Genomic DNA, 20,482 nt, shown 5'->3' on the forward strand with positions numbered 1-20,482 from the left:
TGTAGAATTGAAATCTGGCAAATGTTACAAAATATTTTATGAAATAAAAATTAAAAGTTTATGACATAGGACAATGTCATAAAACATTTCCTGTGTTGATGTTTGTGGTATACAGTTCATCATGGACTATTTTCAAGGAAGATACACTTCTGCATATATTCCAACTTTTTCAGTGAAGGCAATACAGATTGTTGGGGGCAATTAAGCTGACTGCCGCTTGGGGGTGTGTGTGAAAGCCCTAATAAGCAGGCATATACATAGAATGAAGGCTACTGCTAAGCTTGTAAGCCGCCCTGAGTCTTCGGAGAAGGGCGGGATATAAATGGAATTTTAAAAAAAATCTTCCCTGTTGAAGTCATTGATGAATTTGATAAGGAAGTATCTCTGAAAGGATGAGCCAATGAGTCATAGATTGTCTAGTTTCTAATAGGTTTTACATAGATACACTAGATCCCCCAAAAACCTATCTAACAAGCATCCTCATATAAAATACCAGCTTTCTAGTATTACAACTAGATTATCCTTCTAGAAAAGAGCAAGATAGCTAATGAATCAAAATACCCCTTGATGTAGTCTCCCTGCATATCTTTATCACAAAGGATTCAAGGATATTTCTGCAAAGACGGGAAGAGAATGTTAAGTAGATGAGTTAAAGGATAAATTCTTGTTGCACAAATCCATTTTTGTAACAGAGATGTAAGTGTACCATTACATACATACCACATGTTTATATACTATAATGAATTTGTGAATACATGAAACCTTAATATGACACAATGAAGCAGCAAAAATTGATAAATTTATAAATTTTTCAAAGTTTAATTAGGAATTATTTCTACAAAAACTTTCAGCAGTTTAATTTTTAAAAAAACCCACCCTGAATTTAATTAGGTATTCAAAGATAAATTAGCCTCTAACAAAATATCCACTGAGTTCAATTACTTTTGAATATCAAAATATAGACAATCAGGAATGAACAAATACGCCATGGAGAATTTTTTCTTTTTATCTTCTTCACTGAAAGTTGCATAAAATCCATAGAAAATAACTTGATTGAGAAAAATGATTTTGTATTGTATTATTGTAACATGTAAATAGCATAATTACAAAATTCATTCAAATTAAATGTTTAAAAAGTGTAAAAAATATTACATGCAAGTATAAATGACTGAAGCATCTTATGAAATTGAAGAAGTTGCCTGTGCTAAGAAGACACTTTAGCTTCTGTGTCTGGGAGGGGATATTCTTCCTCTTCACCCTTAAACATCATCTCTACAAGAAAAAACAAACTATCATAGGATACCAAAATATAATGAAAAATATATGTACAATAAAATCCATTAAAAATAATTCCCCCATTTCCTCCTTCCACCAGGAAACATGGTCTTCTAAAAATATTACAACTGGGGAATAGGTTGCAAGTTTGTGGGAAACAGGAAAGAAAACCTTAGCATCAGGACTCCCTATTTGCATATGTAGACTCCTTCAGATTATTGTACATATAAAAAAACCTCTCTTTTCCAAGCTGAAAAATATGTCACTCGGCATTCTAAGAGTCCTTAAAATTATTAACGCTTTGTTCTCAATATATTTACCAGTATTGTTAACAAGGGAATAACACCTGTTAAATGTTATAAATGTCAGAAGTATCACAATTAAAATAAGGCAAACAACATAAAATATAAAATACAAATTAAAATATGTACTTGTTAAATGCATTTATAGCAATAGTCAAGCTGAGATACTGAATTCTATTTATTGCTGGACAATCCCTCAATTTAATTTCTCTAGTCATTTTGCAGTACTACTGTCTCTTCAAATATATTCCCATATTCTCCCCTAACGCTTTTTTCTGCTGCTCCTTTCCTTGTGACTAATGATCGAAATTACTGCCATACTATCTTCTCCCTTTCCCTAGTAACTTCCGTGATCTAAAATTGTTTAGGAAAGAATCAGCAATTTGCCATTCAGATAATCTATTAAGGTGAGTCCCATATTCTAATGGATTACAATCTATCTTCTTTTTCTGTACCTTCACTGTGATCCATCTGTGGCTGGTATGACAAAAAGAACCAGGAGATCCCAACAAGAATAGCTATCACAAGATTAACCACAATCCAAGGCTGAAGAATCTGTTTTTCTTCATCTGAAATCCTGGATGGAGTTGGTGTGGGAGAGAGGAGAATCATGCATTTATTAGTTATAAAACTTTCAGTTTTATACATACAGTCATGGCCGAAATTGTTGGCACCCCAGAAATTTTTTCAGAAAATCAAGTATTTCTCACAGAAAAGTATTGCAGGATCTCTCCACAGGTGTTCAATGGGATTCTTGATAATGTTGCGCACTGTGGACAAAGGCAAATCTAGATCTCTGGAGATAGACTTGTAACCTTGAGATTGTTGATATTTGTCCACAATTTTGGTTCTCAAGTCCTCAGACAGTTCTCTTCTCCTCTTTCTGTTCTCCATGGTTACTGTGGCACACACAGACACACAATGCAAAGACTAAGTGAGCTTCTCTCCTTTTTATCTGCTTTCAGGTGTGATTTTTATATTGCCCACACCTGTTACTTGCCCCAGGTGAGTTTAAAGGAGCATCACATGCTTGATACGATCTTGTTTACCCACAATTTTGAAAGGGAGCCAATAATTTTATCCAGCCCATTTTTGGAGTTTTGTTTGACATTATGTCCAATTTGCTTTTTTCCCCTCCCTTTTGTTGTTGTGTTCCAATACACACAAAGGGAATAAACCTGTGTATAACAAAACGTGTTCTTGCAATAATTTTCTGTGAGAAATACTTGATTTTCTGGAAAAAATTTCTGGAGTGCCAACAATTTTGGCCATGACTGTACATAGTAAAGATATCCTTAAATTAACTGTCTTTTAAAAAGAAAAAAAGTCCATAATTCTTACCAAAGGCTATCATTTTCTAAAGGTGGTGTGAAGAAGTTGATCCTGTCACTTGTCATTTGTTGGCTCAGGCACAAGATAAGAGCAGCAAAATACACTGGAAGAAACGAATAATGTTTATTATTAAGATATTCCAGATTTTTGGAAGAGTTAACAATACATATTAACATGTTTGATCCTTATGTTTCTTCCATGAATCTGATTCACCAGAGTACATACAGGTAGTCCTCGACCTTATGACCAAAATTGAGCCCAATATTTATGTTGTTAAATGAGACATTTGTTAAATGACTTTTGCTGCATTTTAAGATCTTTGTCACAGTTAAGTGAATCAATGCAGTTGATACGTTAGTAACACGGTTGTTAAGTGAATCTGGCTTCCCCATTGATTTTGCTTATCAAAAGGTTGCAAAAGGTGACCTTTTTGATGGTGTAATATTGGATCTAGACTGAAGAAGTTAATATAGATCACTGAATTACTAATGGATCTAGACAACATGTTATTTATTAAACATTTGACTGTAAAACTAGAAAATAAAATATTTATTTAAAAAAAACCTGTGAAAATGATTATACTATACTACAACTTCCCAAATTCTTTGATCACTGCCTAGATTTTCCCTTTCAGGAATTCCAAAACAGTAAAATACTTCTGATAGCATTCAGACTGCTGTTTCCTGTCCTATATCAGAAAATAAACTTGCTGCACCTTAGTCTATTTAGAGGACAGATACAGAATTGTGAGATACAAACCTGCAAAATTAGTTTATGAGTTATCAAGTTATAAATATCTATATAACCAGCTTAGACCCTCCTAGCATTACTTTTATTTAACAAAATATACTGGTAGTCTGTATGGAAATGGTTGCCTTTTTACAATACACAATAAGAAGACTATGTGGAAACAAGAATAAAGCCGTAAGATCAGAATGAAAATATAATTAAAGCATAAACTGAAATAATTAGCTAATGCTTATTGGTCAGCTAATGCTGTTTACTCACTGAGAGAAGCAATTGCTGCTGGATTCAATGTAAGAAAACTGCGTATTGCCACTGCTGCTTTAGCCAAATCGATTCTGAAAAATGAGTATTAAATTGATTTAATTAAAAGGAGCCACTAACTGATTGACTTTGTTCTGCTATGTCTCATAAGAAATTATCCACTGATGTTAAGGAAATAGGATGTTCTCTCAAACCTTGATCTAGGGGCCAATTATTTCATCAGGATAATTAACATGTGTTGGTATCATTGGTTAAACTAGATGTCTCCAGTTCAGAAATATTGATAATAAAAGTTTTTTAATAAAAGAATAAAGAATTTCAAAAGTAGGAAGTATAAGAAACTAACAGAACACAATGCAAATCATTCCGGCTTGAGTGTAGTTTCCATACTTAATATCTTAAAAAAACATCAGAAAAACATCTGCACTGCTACAATTATATGTCAAGAGCTTAAGCTATTAATCATGGTTTCAATTAATAAGATAACTTCACAATGAATCATAGGCATTGTCACCAAGACAGAGGAATGAACAAATACCTGTCAAAAGCTGAAACGGTACTAATTGTAAGTAAAAAATAAAGGAGGCATTGAGCAGGATATGCCAAAGTCTTGTACTGCTGTAGCAAATTTGAAAGGGTTGAAAACTGATTTCCTGCCAGAACATAAATCACTATGATGTTCCATATAGCATAGCCAGCAAGAAAGCCGTGAGTAAAAAATCCAATTACCCTAATAAAAGAAAGCATATGAATAAAAAATTAAACTTTTACAAATCTTACAGAGTTAAATGTTCAGAATGTCAGATTTACAAGAACCTTTATGTCCACCATCTTAAATTCAGTCTCCAATGAATTAGAAAGTCAGAATTCCCTAAATTCAGAATTTAGTGAATTAAATTCAAATTCTAGCCTCCGAATTTGCCTTGTCAGTAGTTTTCACTTATGCGATAGGGATTTTTGTATTCAAGTTTCAAGTTATTAACCAATATTCAAGTTATTCAATTCACAGAGTAATGCTCAAAACCAAAAAAATTAATTAATAAATCTCTATTCAAATATTTTTGTAGGTGGCAAATAACATTTATAAGAAATAATTACAAGTGGAGGCCAATCATCATATCAATTACTGTCATTTTCTGAAGAAATTACCAGAATGTTAATTGTTGTGAAAGACTATTTATTTGATGTGACTGAACTCACTGTGCAGAATATTACAGTGATTATGCAAGCGCCAAACATTAAAACTATCAGACAAACATCCTAAGAAGGACAAATGGGAAGAATTAAGATGCAATGGAAGTATGCTTCTTATGATGAGATTCTGTTAATATATCCTGAAACAGAACGTCTTGTAAATAGTCTTAAATTTATTAGATGTTCCAGCTCAGAAAAAGTTATATTGGCCAAGAGTCAGCAGGCACATTCACAGTATATGGATAGAAAAAACTTTTATGGTGAAGTGCTGAGTTGCAAATTTCACATACATCTCTGTGTTTTAAGCCCTAAAACCGAGTTTTGTTACCAAGCCAAAACTATAACGTTAAATTAAAGTCTGCTTAGCTTGGGCTATATTGATAGAGTGGGACCTGCAGGGGAACATATTTCCTCTACACAGCTCTAAAGCAAGGTTAGTTGATTGCTAAGTAGATGCTCACCTGCATTGTGAAGTGAAATCTCAGGAAGTTTAGTAAACAACTGCATCTCGGTGAATCAACATTTCAAGTGTACATGAGATCATGACAGAGAGAGATGGTGGAAAGAAAGACAATCTGATTCCAAAGTTAGGAGAAGGCATCACTGGACATTTTATTCATTTTAATCACTTGTTCATTTTTAACGATGCCAATAATGGGAATAATTTCATACCTAAAACCACGATGAACTGAAAGTGCCACATCCTTAGTAGTCCAAGAAGCCTTTACATCCATAAACACTTGAACATGTTCAGTAGTTTTAATCAAATCCTTGCGATCTGTGGCCTGAAAACGCCCTTAGGAAAAAAAACCCAAAATGTTAAGTGCTTGTAAGAAAAATATTGTTAAAGCTTCCTATTACTATACTTGTTCATAAAAATTCAGGATAATTTTTTGGTGAGAGTGTAAATTGAGACTACATACATATACAGACTTTTTATTACAAACTCATTGCTGCTCTTACTGTATATCAGGAATGTCATCTGAAAGCAAACTCAACTGACTTCAGTGAAAATTAACTTATCTACAAGATGACTATTTGGTGGTAGCTACAGTCATCAGAAGCCCCCTTTTCAGCCTAATAGCTGAATTCTTAACACTTTGGTTCTACTAATCTGAGTCATAATTAAAGAATGGAAAAAACGGATCTGAATGAAGTATTAAAATTAGTATATCAACTTCTGGGACAAATGGAAATTCAGACACCTTTCCCCATTTGAGAAAGTTAAGGCACAAAGTAATATCAAGAAATGTTACAAAGCTTTTAATTAGCAGCACTAAATTATTATTTTTATTTACTTCTTATTACATTTCTACACCACTCATCTCATCTATGAGAGAATCCTAAATATGAGATATTATTTCTCTATATAAATAAAAATAAGTAGCTCTGGGTGGTTTACAAAAACAATATATTCTTCAAATTTTCATGATGTCAGACTATATACTATTTCTAACAGCATGAACATAATAATGCATTAGGTGGAGAAGGATATCCCTCAAAAATTCCGCAATTTTTTTCAAAAGAAAATGAAATGGCACAAAGGCAAATTCTCTAAATCAGATTTTTAAACTTTCTTTCAACAATGACTTTTAGGATAAGTTCCTGCACTTTTTAAAATCAAGTGATAGTGAGGGTTGTCTGATGGCACAGATACTTTATGTAAGGTTTGTATGAGTTTTAATATGATATATTTATTGATAGTCAATTGACCATATCAAAGTATGAGCATCAGCATAAGAAAATACAATGAGATAAGATACAGTGGAGTGAGTTTCAAAAGAGTCATACTTAAGGATGTGCTTGCACATTTTGAAGTACTATAAATTCAACTTAAAGGATATTTATTCATGTACCCCCCATCCTTGATGTTCTAGAAATTACTAAAATTCTGGTTCTCTCAGGCCTTGAGATAGGTTAGCATAAACCCCTTTTGGTTTTGTTTAGTTTTATTTTTATGGTCCACCATGCTCTCTCTTATTTTTTATTTTTTAAATTATAAGATGCCAGAGTTACTAAGTGGCCCTGAAATGGATTGATTGATGGAATGAATGAATGAATAGACAGACAGACATAATCTTAATAAAGAAAATAATTACTTCAAGATATAATAAGATGAGAGTTTACCATATTTGTTCAAATATACTAACATTTTGTTGTTGTAAAACAAAGTACTTACGATTTTTTTCAACAAACACTTTGCTAACAGGTTGGCTAACCCCAGTAGGAGCAGAAAACACAGAACGTTTTTCTGTGCCTTTTACTTGCTCATCCTCAATTATATCTTCATCCTCCACACACAATTCACTGGAACTTTCTGCAGGCCGGGTTTTCCTAATATAGTAGCAAAGAAAAAGGACGGTCATTCTCTTCTTTAATGTTAGTGACTCAGGGTATACCTGTATCATATATTTGCTAGGGTTGTGCCACAATCTGCATTCAAAGAGGAAAACGTTAAATGTGAAGAGGTGAGTACAAAACATCATCTGGCACCTGCTTAAATCAAATGCAATTTTTCCTAAATTTGCAAACTGCAGATTCAGAAAAAGACGCAGATGTTTCCAAACCTTCTTTCTCCCTTCAAATCCACAGAGCTTTTATGTTTCTCAAAGGATGATCAGTGCTCTTCTACTGTGATGGAATAAAGTAAGAAGGTGGATTCATAGAATAGAAGGGGATACATTCCAGAGGAGTAAGAAGCAACTCAGCCCAGATTGGTGTGAAAGGAAGAGGGTGAAGACAGTCCCTCCCTAATAGCTCACATTTTAGATGCAGATTAAATAGAGTACTTAGTCTGGCAAGATTTTATCTATAGGTGTGAAACAATAAAGAACTCAGCTTGGAAGAATCGCAATATCTTTGGTTTTGGACCTGGCAACTATGGTGAACTAGAAGATGATCCAAAGTATATGCTCCCACATCAGAAACTTATAGGAATCAAACATGATACACAATGTTAAGTATGACATATTGCATTTCACCCTGTCACTGTAAAAGAAAGAAGGAAAGAATGAAAAATTCTGGTTAACGATAGAGATAGGGCTTGGTTGCTTGATGTCTTGGCATCTGTCTGGCCAATTTCATCTTGCAGAGTTGGCGTGCTTTGAGTAAATCTGTCAGGACCCTCCAAGGATGCTTTCTCTGGAGCAGTGCCTGCTTTTGGGAAGGAAGTCCTTCCGAAGAACTGAATGTCCCTCTTTTTTGTCTAAAATAATGAAGGGGTGGGTGGTGTGTGTGTGTGAGAGAGAGAGACAGACAGACAGACAGACAGACAGACAGACAGAGACCTTCGCTACATTGTGCTTGCTATCTCTTGCATATTATATTTATATTTCATGAACTTTATTGTGATTTCTTTGTTGGGAGCTCCCCAGGGTCATTGAGTGTCAAGCTCCATACAAGTTAATAAATCATGATTTTTATTTTCTATTTTTCTGGAGTAGTATTGAGTAGGAGGAGTTTTTGTCTTTTAAGTGATGTAAATAAACAATTCCAACAGGCTTCCTGTAATCTTGAATATATTTAGGGTTGCATTGAAATATGCATTTTTGGCTCTGCATTTTGGCTATACATCATATACTTTCAAATTTTGTTCCAAGAGTCAAAATGATAGAAATGTGTTTCAACAAAGTATGCATGCTATTAACTTTACAGACATCACAGAATGGTTTGTGAATGACTATCCATTTAGGGACACTGGCATACATAGAATAACATGACTTAATCTAGGAGCATAATAAAACCAACTCATACATGGAAAAGTCCCTCTTGCCCCTGAATGAGGATGCTAAATTATCTTAAATGTGTTTCTTGGCTTGGAATTGTTTATTTGTTCCCTGAAAAGAGTTAAAAATTTACTAAAATGTTTACCAATTTGCCAAGCTCAGAGATCAAACCAACAGCCCAACTACCAACCCAAGCTACTAATACTCAAACACATGTCATTTACTAAAATCTTTGGGCAGGCATACTTGGGAATTAATACTAAACTGTGAATAAAATATTCAAATCTAGTCTCATTTCATAAATCTGAATAAAACCCTTTCTTAAACTTCAGCTTTCACTGCAATATCAGTGTATCAATCAAATGTTATAGCCCTGCATGAGAATAACAGATAAATGACACGAAGAGCTTAAGCATTCCGAAATTCTATACACAACTCTCTCTCTCTCTCTCTCTCTCACACACACACACACACACACACACACACAGAGCGAGAGATGTAGATAACTGGGATAAAAGATCATCAGCTTTTACTGTCAAACAACAAATTGTAAAGCTTGTTACTTCAGAAAGAATATGGAAGTCAAAATGGAATGTCTCACTTTATTCTTTTCCATTGTTTTCGAGTTACGGTTTCTTCCACTGGTGAAGGATCCACGTCATTTCCATTCTGTTCAGTAAATGATGTTTCAGATTCTGAAAATGGAAAACAAGAAAATTTGTGCTGTGTAAAAACATTATTTGTAGCCTTAGTTCCAGAAGAAATGGTTAAGAGAGCAAGCACTTCCTTTGGCAATAATGGAGTTCTTTTTCTTCTTCACAAGAATAATTGTGTGAAGAAGATATACTTGTAGGGTCCTTAGATCAAAGGAAATAAATACACTAAACGTTTCTCAAATTCCAGAAACCACATAGAAAAGGTATTCAGTACATTTATTTCCTACCTTTCTAATAAGGAGCAGTACATGTATCTCCTCCTCAAGAAGTTTTTCTCATCAGGCAGGAACCCCATATTTATCGCCTTGGGTTCCAAATGAAAAGTGAGATATAATATAAATAACTCTGTAACGTAGATTGTGCTAAGAGGTAATGATTTACACAAACAGTATGTTTTATAAGTGATTTTGGATTGGATATGTATCTTCCTAGTCATATATCAACTGGAAAATGTCATCTTGCTCTATTAAAAATTAATTCCAAAAACACTACAGCTGTTGTGCATTTCATAATAAAAATCATAAAACACTTTTGCTATAAACCAGTATCTTTATTTTCTTTTATCCTAAGATTAGACATTTCAAGACTGCCGAAGCAACTAAAAATGCATTACCACTGATTTTATTATTTTTTTACTATGTGATACAGTATTGTCAGACACTATGAGAAACTGTTCGAAAGCACGTAAAAATGCAAGTAGAAAAATAGGGACCACTACGGTGGGAAGGTAACAGCGTTCCGTGCGCCTTTGGCGTCTAGTCATGCCGGCCACATGACCATGGAGATGTCCTCGGACAAGCGCTGGCTCTTCGGCTTTGAAACGGAGATGAGCACCGGCCCCTAGAGTCGGAAACGACTAGCACGCATGTGCGGGGGAACCTTTACCTTTACCTATGAGAAACTGTACAGTATTGTGAGTACTTCCATAACCATGTTATGCAAAAAAATGGTAAGGGAGCAATATAGTTGGCTTCCTTCTAAATTACCTTAAGGGTATTACATATTTTATATGATTCCATTCCTATCTGTCAGGCATGTGCTTAAAATAGTGTTGCTTGGACACAGTTGCTCTTTGAAACGAATTCGTGGTGTTCCTTGGGTTTTATACTATCTCCAATGCTTTCAGTGTCTATACAAAGCATCTCAATGAGATCATTAGCCATTTTAGATCAGTATATCCAATTTATTTCTTTGCAACATCTCCAGGTAACACATCTGGGACACAGCTGAATGATTGCAGTCAATAATGGGCTGTATATGGGATAACAAACTAAAACAGATAACCAGAGATGCTCACGATAAACGAATCACGGTTTAAGATTTTAAATGTGCTTCACATTTCTAGGAGATGGGCTTTTGTCTCAGAGTGCTTCTGAATCTGGAGTGTATTTTGGTTACTTTCAACTTTAATTTTACTTACGGAAAATTGACATAAGAAGATACTACTGACACTGATATCACTCAGCCTTAACTATGGGCAAGTTCTGGAAACTTCAGTTAATACAGAAGTCAAGGACATAAAACTTAGATCATATTGTATCAATATGGAAGGTTTTATACTGGTTGCTGTTTTATTTCCAAATGGGATACAAAGTGCTGATTCTTACATTTCAAGCCTTCTATGACTTTTAGCTTTCTAACTCTAAAAAACATCTCTTTGAACAGATCACATTTTAATATTCTTAGATTGAAATTTCATTTTTTATTATAAACCATTTAAAAACATTTTATAGCCATTCTAATAAATAGCAATGATGTGCTGCATTGGCTTGTATTCTCTGCTGAAATTGTTTTCAAAATTCTGTACATACCTAGAGGTGCCTTCTTTTTCCTGCGCTTCTTCTGAGATGGAACATCCTGTGTTTCAGAGGTCAGAGGCTCATTGCTTTCAGATACAGCAACTTGACCAAAGCCATCTAAAATGGATTATGTGTCATCAAGTCAGTATTGACTGTTATAATGGCAGGTTATAATGACATGGGGACTGCAATTGCTATTGCTAAGTGACATGGTTGTAAAGTACTTTGCTAAGTCATTAAGCAAGGAACATGCAAGTTGCTAAGAGATCGCAACTTGTGACTTCTTGCCAACCTATCCATTGACTTTTTTTATTCCATTTATACTTTGCTTGTGGGAAGCTTGCAGGGAATGTCAGAAATCACAAACATGTGATCCAGCAGCCATTAGTATTTACCTTCGTACTACCTTTAGCTGCTTGTGTGTATATTGCTGGTGGCGCAGCGATTAAAAGGCAGTATTGCAGGTTAACTCTGCCCAAAGCCTGGAGTTCAATCCTGATGGGACCTAAGGTTGACTCAGCTTACCATCCTTCCAAGGTTGGTAAAATAAGGACCTAGATTGTTGGGGGCAATATGCAAATAATGCTTGTACACTGTAAATAGCCCAGAGTGCACCATAAAGCCCTGAGGGTGGTATATAAGTCTTAAGTGTTATTGCTGTATTATAAAATTTCAGTAAACATGAAACTACTTTTATGAAACTAATTGAAGATGTGAAATAACCTTCATAAACTATATGGAGCTCAAGTTATAACTATAATCCAGCATTAAGTAGCCATTCATAAATTGCACCTTTAAATCCTCTAACCCTTTTCATACTAAATTGCCTTAACTAAATCATCCTCTTACCTAATGAGTTTTTCTTAACTTTTTTCTTTTTCGGACGACTGAGAGGAATTTCATCTGCAAAAGCAGAAGCCAAGAATTAGTGCCATAATAGTAAACGTACATTATTATATGTATAATGTTTTAGGTACATTATTCAAACTATTTCATGTGCATTATCTAGTTGAGTATTTACAACTGTCCACTCATTTTAATGCTCACTCCTAGCTTGGAGATATGATTTTGGAACTTCATGTGCCTCTTTTCATTTCAACCACCTAAATATTCTAGAATCTTGGCTAACTCAATATCTTAAACTTCAGGTTATTTATGAATAATTAAAAGCATTCATTCTAGTTATATTCTCTCTTTTTTTAACCTTATCTTCATTCCTATACTGCTTCCAGACTAATTGTTTCTAATGCTACCACAACATATGCGGTGCACTTCCTCTACCGGTCCATGGCCGGTTAAGATCCAGGCTGCATCACCTATTGCTGGAGGTGAGCGGGTGACGAGCAAAACTGAAACCATCCCATCCTGGTCTGTGGAAAAATTGTCTTTCACGAAACCAGCCCAATGCCACAAGGGTTGGGGCCTGCTGATATAGGTAACAAAAGGGAATATATGTAGCTCATGAACTGTGAAATCCTTGGTGCTATCTGTGCTTGGTCATTTGCTTGCAGATGCTTCATTACCTGATTAGGTAACATCATTACAGGTAGCCTTCAACTTACAACCACAGTTGGGACCAGGATGCCCATTGCTAAGCAAAGCAGTTGTTCAGTGAATGATATTCAGTTTTATTGGTCATTAAATGAATTATGTAATCATTAAGCATATCTGGCTTTTGAGTTTGCTAAGATATGGTGGAATGTAGTCTGGAGTTGTAGGAGCACAAGGCTCTTTCTCAGAAGGTAATTGTCAAGGTTGAATTGCTAAGATGCCTGCTAATCTCTATCGCTACTCAATCTGCCATAGAAACGCAGGAAGGGTGGAGAGGAAGCAGGAGTCTAAGAAGCGATCCATGGTCTGTGAGAGCCTTCAAGGATGCCAAGGTCACTAACGCAGGTGTCTGACAGAGACGTGGACCATTCTCATAACAAACCAAAGACATGGTTGGGCAACTGGAACACTCGGTGGGTGGGGGGAAAGATATTGTTAACTAGGCAGATTTTCATCCAGGAAAACCAGAGCTGGTTTTGCTTCTTCAGTTCCAAGATGTGTATTCCATAAAGTTTATCTTTTATGGCACTTCAAAACCTTGAAGATTCCTTAATTTTGAGTTCGCTAGTTGGATGGTTGACAGTAATGAGACAGTGGAGGTTGGAATGTCTGGTGGGCAGGAAAAGAGCATGAATTCCCTAGGAATTCACACAGTACATTACAGATAACTGCTTGATCTGGCAAGATTCTGTTTGTAGGCAAATAATAAAAGAATTACAGATGGTTCTCAACTTATGACCACAGTTGAGCCCAAAATTTGTGTTGCTAAATGAGCCAGTTGTTAAGTGAGTTTTGTCCCACTTTATGACCTTTCTTGTCACAGTTGTTAAGTGAATCATTGCAGTTGTCAAGTTAGTAACACAGTTAAGTGAATCTGGCTTCCCCATTGATTTTGCTTGTCAGAAGGTCACAAAAAGGGATCACATGTCCCCAGGACACTGCAACTATCATAAATATTAGTCAGCTGCCAAGTGTTTGAATTCTGATCATGTGACCATGGGGATGCTGCAATGGTCTTAAGTGTGAAAACTCTCATAAGTCAATTATTTCAGTGATGTAACTTTGAACCGTCACTAAATAAACTGTTGCAAGTCAAGGACTAACTGTACTGATAAGTTACTCATTGTATAGTTCTTGGTTGTTTGGGTCTGACAGAAGGAAACAAAAAGACAGCAGACAAACAATCAAACAGAAAACAACTAATCAAAGCACTACCAAGGAGAAAATAATTTTCCTCCCAACACTGCCAAGGCAAGCTACTGTGTATAATCAAGGAGCACACACCACACTCATTACCACTGATGATACCTTACCTAGTTAGGTAATGAAATATCTACAATATTTATAAAGCCCTAAATGGCATGGGCCCGGATTATCTGAGGGAGAACCTGCTGCCAGCGTCAATTTCCCATCGTCCTGTGCACTCCCACAGGGAGGGCCTCCTCAGGGTACCGCCGGTCAAGGATTGCTGACAGGCGATCCCCAGGGGGAGGGCGTTCTCTGTGGGCGTGCCTGCCCTATGGAATCAACTGCCAATGGAACTCCGGACTGCCCCCGACCTTCGTTCATTTCGCCGGGACCTAAAAACCTGGCTCTTTGAGCTATCTGGTCTGGACTGAGGGGTTTAATGTTTTTAGATTGTGATTTTAATTTTTTGGGGCTAGACTTTATTTAATTTTATTTTAATTTTATATTGTATTGTTTTTAAATTTGGCCTTGTAAACCGCCCTGAGTCCTTTGGCAGTAGGGCGGTATATAAACTGAATAAATAAATAAATAAATAAATAAAGAGCCACAAAAGACTCTACAAACAAACACTCTACAACAATAAATTACAATGAATTCTCTCCATACAATTAAAAGTCTGTTCTAAAAATATGATCTTGTTGTAATAATAAAGACAACCATTATTGTTTTTGAAAACTATAGTACTGTTTGCCACTGAAAACTAACTATATTTGTTAAATTAAATATTGGATGACAATTTGATTAAATTCTTAGAGCTGCCCATCTCATGTGTCTCTGGACCACTCACAAGTTAAAACAGCAAACTAATCAATGAATATTTTTTTAAAAAATGGGGAAAATGAATAGTACTCACCTTGTTCTCCACTTTGGATTAATATTTTCCAAATCAAAGTTACATGAAATTGGAAATATAAAATAAAATGTTAATGTTAAAATATATGTAGTACTAAATTTGGAAAACATAATAAAATTCACCAACATAAAAGTAATAGCTACAAAAAAAGTTAAGGACTAATAGCTTCCTTGAAATTTCTTAATCTGCCCATTGTATTTTTGCAGTAAATTATAATTTTACCTTGGTACTGGAGGAAGAATCCGGGGTGGACGCTGCAATATATAAAAATATACAACTCAATATATATTTTTAAAAAACTTATTTTAGAATATCAACAACTGTATTATAAGACTGTAAACCTTGTTTAAAGTGGGCCACTATTTATTTAAACAGATTTATTTAAACAGATATACTCTAGTGTAAGGTTTTACACTTAGCCTCACAAATCTCTTCACTAGCAAAGTATATAACATAATGCATAATCAAAACCAGCAAGTTTTTTTTAAAAAAAACTACAAACATCAATTTTAGAGCAGTAGCACTATTCATAACATAGTTTTAGAAAAGCCTGTCTAAGCACAATAACTTTCTTTGGTCCACTGAAATAAGCAATGGAATTGAATCAATGTGTAACCAGATATATCAAGATGTACATATTTTAAAAAGTCAAAATTCATTCCTTTTATTGTTCAATGAACTGTATTCTCTACCCATGAAAACAATGAGACAGTTCTGAAATCAGATCTTTTATGGTGCAAATGAAACCAAAAATGAATGAACCAAAAATGAAGCTAGACTTAGGCATAGTTTTTATCCTAATTTTTTTTTAAAAAAAACCCCACAAATGTTTAACAATTCAAAACAGAACTTACCACTTGCTTCTTACCCATATCCCCTTAGTGAGGTTACATATGAACTAAGGAAACCGGACATAAATCTACAATGAGTCTTGTTAATCCTGTACTGTACTAAAAATAAATCTCCAGTACCCAGGATTATCTGGCAATGAACTTTTGCCCCACCTAGTTTAGGGCTGGAGGTTATTTTATTATGAATTGCCCTACAGAAGTTGTTCTCAATGGCACCTGCTACACAAACCTCTCAAGTGTCTCAAGAGTAAAGGGTTTTGTTATACTAACGCTCTCTACATGGGGCTGCCCTTGAGGACCACCCGGAGGCTTCATTCAGCTGGTGCAGAATGCAGCTGCGCGGGTTGTGATGGGGGTTTCCCAATACTCCCACATAACACCTCTGCTCCGCGAGCTGCATCGGCTTCCAGTTGCCCTCCGGGTGAGATTCAAGGTGCTGGTGATGACCTATAAAGCCCTAAATGGCTTGGGTCCGGGATAACTGAGGGAGCACCTGCTGACGGCATCAAGCTCCCTTCCTGTGCGCTCCCACAGGGAGGGTCTTCTCAGGGTACCGCCGGTAAGATTGCCGGCGGACAATACCCAGGGGGAGGGCCTTCTCTGTGGGTGCACCTGCCCTTTGGAACCAGCTGCCCGCAGAGTTTAGGACCGCCCCCGACCTTCGCTCATTCTGCCGGGACCTGAAGACCAGGCTCTTTGAGCTTTCTGGCCTGGACTGAGAGTATTAATTGGGGTTTTAATTGGATTCTAATTGGGATTTTTATTTATTCAAGGTTAATGTAATCATTTTAATTGTTTTTAATTTTTGTAATTGTATTGTTTTTTAAAAAAAACCTTGTGAACCGCCCTGAGTCCTATGGGAGAAGGGCAGTATATAAGTTTAATAAATTAAATAAATAAATACTACGCCTAGTGAAAGATAGGGAATAAGTATGTAAAAATTGAGTTTAACATATCTCTTCCAATGTCTTTTGGTAAAAAAATAATAATTCTGAAAATGAAGTTTCACGGGAATTAGTTTGCGCTAAAAGGGAATTCTGTACACTACACCGAATTTGCTATCAAGAGTTATACATGATCTGTTGAATTATCTAATGGCCAAAGGTACTTAGCAATTCCAGCTAAGCAGTAATTCCTAAAAGACAGGGAGAGACATCAAGGCCTAAAGCGGACGAACAGCATTAAAACTCGAATGAGGCAACCTTCTTCAACGGAAAGAAAGGAGAAAGCACTGGTCTTAGCGTCCTCATCATCCCTCTTCAGAACAGCAATTTCAAGCAAGCAGCCTTCCCACTGGCTTCGGTAAGATTTCGAAGAATCGTAAAAACTCAGGATTCCAAATTTCTTGCGGTAATGTATCACACCCCAGGTCTAAAGACTTTTCCCGCTTCTGGGGAGTGATGGAGGTGATATTAAAGGTAAAGGTTTCCCCGCACATGCGTGCTAGTCGTTTCCGACTCTAGGGGCCGGTGCTCATCTCCGTTTCAAAGCCGAAGAGCCAGCGCTTGTCCAAGGACGTCTCCGTGGTCATGTGGCCGGCATGACTAGATGCCAAAGGCGCACAGAACGCTGTTACCTTCCCACCGTAGTGGTCCCTATTTTTCTACTTGCATTTTTACGTGCTTTCGAACTGCTAGGTTGGCAGAAGCTGGGACGAGTAACAGGCGCTCGCTCTGCTATGCGGCAGAGCGTAGAACTGCCGACCTTCTGATCGACAAGCTCAGCGTCCTAACCCACTGAGCCACCGCGTCCCTATATGGAGGTGATATTACACTGACGGAAATGGCTGCGATGTGAAGTGCGCCCTGAATTCGGGGGAGTTTCTTGATTAAATAAGGCAGAGAATCGGGCTGCCGGAGAACGAAAGGAGCAGCTCTAGACGGGGTGACTAAAACTGATGGAGAACAGAGGATGTTTTAAGATGTACGTAATTCCCCCGCCCCTCTCCCTCCGGCTCTGTTTGAACAAATCTAAAGTATTTTTAAAATACCGTAAAATAAGCTATTGGGGGGAGATTACAAGTATGAACCTTTTACAGCCACGTGCGGATTTATTTTATTTTTTTATTTTTATTTTAATCCCATTTATATCCCGCCCTTCTCCGAAGACTCAGGAAGGCTTACAATTTAAGCACAAACCAATGTGCTTAGCAACAGCCTTCATTCTATGTATATGCCTGCTTATTAGGGCTTTCGCCCCCCCCCCAGCGGCATTATTACAAAGTCATCTTATTGCCCCCAACAATCTGGGTCCAATCTGGGATTATCCAGGGTGGATTTCTTCCGTCTAACAACGAGCGTTTCCCAGCGAGTCCTACGTGCGGAAAATAACTCCCGGACGAGGAAAACAAGCGGTCAGTTTTGCAAACAAAAGCACGGAGGGGAACCTTCTCCAAACAATACCGGTAACTTTACGATGCAAATAGCTGCTGCGCGCTTATTTCGAAAAGGACACGAACCGGGGCTACGGTGAGCACGAACGACCCTCCTCCACAACTGAAAAAGGGGAGGGGGAAAGCCGCGAAACTGCCAGCTTTGAGAGAAGCCGCCAATCTGAGAGACGCTAAGATTACACTTTCGGCCAAGCCCGATTTGAACCGGGATGCATCCTCTCAGGAAAAAAAAAAAAAAACCACAAACGCGAAAGAGCACGATCGCCACCGCGTGCGGGCTCCGACGGCAATCAAATCGCCCTTCCGTCCCTCACCGGGCGGACCGCTTCCATCCTCTCCCGCAGCCTAGGCGTCGGAGGCAACCTCCTCCCAGCAACCGAAAGCGCGCCCTTCTCCCGGACCAGGGGTAGGCAACCTCGGCTCTTTTTATGACTCGTGGACTTCAACTCCCAGCATTCCTGAGTCAGCTACGCTGACTCAGGAATGCTGGGAGTTGAAGTCCACGAGTCCTAAAAGAGCCGAGGTTGCCTACCCCGGTCCCAGACGCTCCTGCCGCAGACGCCCAGGGAAGAGGAGGGGAGCCGGCGGCGCCATTTCCGGGCGGGAAGGCTGCGCTTGCCTTCCCCTTCCCGCTGCTGCGCTCTGCGAGTTCCCAGCTTTCCGATAATCTTCAGAGCGTTGCGGTGGTTGATGATGAGCTGCCTACTAAGCTACGGGGGAAAAGACATTGCTCTCCTTTTCATTAGGACTTACATACTGTAGCGAATTGATGGCCCCAGTCCTTTCTTTTCATCTGATTTTGTGCAAACTATCCCCTCTGACAAAGTGAAGCTGTTGTAGACCCCACACGGTGCACATCCACTTATCTTTGGCTTTACGTGCGATAATATAATTATATCGGACTTCAACGAGTTTAGACGTAATAAGCTTTTTTTTTTTTTTTAAAAAGGGTTTTAGCTAATCGGACAACTTTGGATTTGCTGATGACTTATATGTAGAATGTCAATCACCTGAAGACCATTGAGTAAGCTTTATTAAGGAAAATACAAATATTTTGTTAGGTGAAATATTGGCAAACTGGATGGGAGTCACTCTCCTGGTAGAACGTGCGCTGGACAAAGTAATTTGAAGTTAAATATTTCTTTGTCTTTTACTACACTTCTGTACAAAAATGGAATGTTAAATCAATTTTATATTTATATTTATTGCTTATGTATTATATCGAACTTCAACGAGTTTAGACGTAATAAGCTTTTTTTTAAAAAGGGTTTTAGCTAATCGGACAACTTTGGATTTGAAGACCATTGAGTAAGCTTTATTAAGGAAAATACAAATATTTTGTTAGGTGAAATATTGGCAAACTGGATGGGAGTCACTCTCCTGGTAGAACGTGCGCTGGACAAAGTAATTTGCAGTTATATATTTCTTTGTCTTTTACTACACTTCTGTACAAAAATGGAATGTTAAATCAATTTTATATTTATATTTATTGCTTATGTTCTTTTCTCATCTTGACCTAATGGCAGCTTATGCACAAGTTTATTTTTAAAAATAAAAGGCCATTGTAAGCTGTAATTTCCAAAAAAAATTCAGCTTCAGTGATTAATGCAGATATATTTTCATGTGAGTTCAGGACACCTCTGAATATGGAGACCACAATTCTTTCTACAGCGGAGGAGAAAACTCACTGAATTTCTGAAACTGCATTCTAGATGGTAGAATTGCAGTATGAATTCTAAGACTATCTATCTAGCAATTATCCCAATTTAAGAAAATCCTAAGAGAATCCTAAATATTCTGAATAGTGTTTCAAACCACCCTCCCCCAATATAATACTACAGATGTACTGAATTACCAATCTCTCAGTTTTATGGCTTTGTTTGCCAGGAATTGTAAAATTTGTAATGAAATAAATAACAGTACTTGTATATGTTTATGAAAATATTTGATAACGTGACTTTCAAAACAACTTTCCTTCCAAGGTAGCTAGTAAGCAATATGATATAAACCAGGGGTTCCCAACCAGGGGTGCTCACACCTCCTGGGGGTGCAAGATGATATTCCAGGGGGTGCAAAAACTTGGGTTTTCAAAATTATAGTGTATATGCATAATTTGTTGCCATTATTTCAAACTTTTGTAAGGGGTGTGAGAATGTATCAGAAGTGTTCTAGGGGAGCGGGGTATAGAAAAGGTTGGGAGCCACTGATATAAACCATTGTAATCAAAATACAGTAT

At 36.9% G+C, this 20,482-nt stretch overlaps 1 protein-coding gene across 1 annotated transcript; it reads right to left on the reverse strand.

Moving 5' to 3' along the window:
- Positions 1 to 634: 634 nt before the first annotated feature.
- On the reverse strand, positions 635 to 18,840 carry TMEM237 (transmembrane protein 237; the record flags this gene model as incomplete). Its single annotated transcript, XM_083368945.1, has 13 exons — positions 635 to 1,272; positions 2,033 to 2,154; positions 2,919 to 3,012; positions 3,918 to 3,991; positions 4,456 to 4,647; positions 5,784 to 5,907; positions 7,291 to 7,445; positions 9,438 to 9,531; positions 11,364 to 11,468; positions 12,201 to 12,254; positions 15,226 to 15,257; positions 18,561 to 18,686; positions 18,779 to 18,840. 13 exons carry the CDS (start codon positions 18,838 to 18,840, stop codon positions 1,205 to 1,207), a joined length of 1,302 nt encoding a protein of 433 aa, XP_083225071.1. The 3' UTR covers positions 635 to 1,204.
- Positions 18,841 to 20,482: the final 1,642 nt, after the last annotated feature.

The sequence above is a fragment of the Vipera ursinii genome (assembly GCF_947247035.1).
Source record: "Vipera ursinii genome assembly, chromosome: 1".
In the NCBI taxonomy this organism is placed as follows: Eukaryota; Metazoa; Chordata; class Lepidosauria; order Squamata; family Viperidae; genus Vipera; species Vipera ursinii.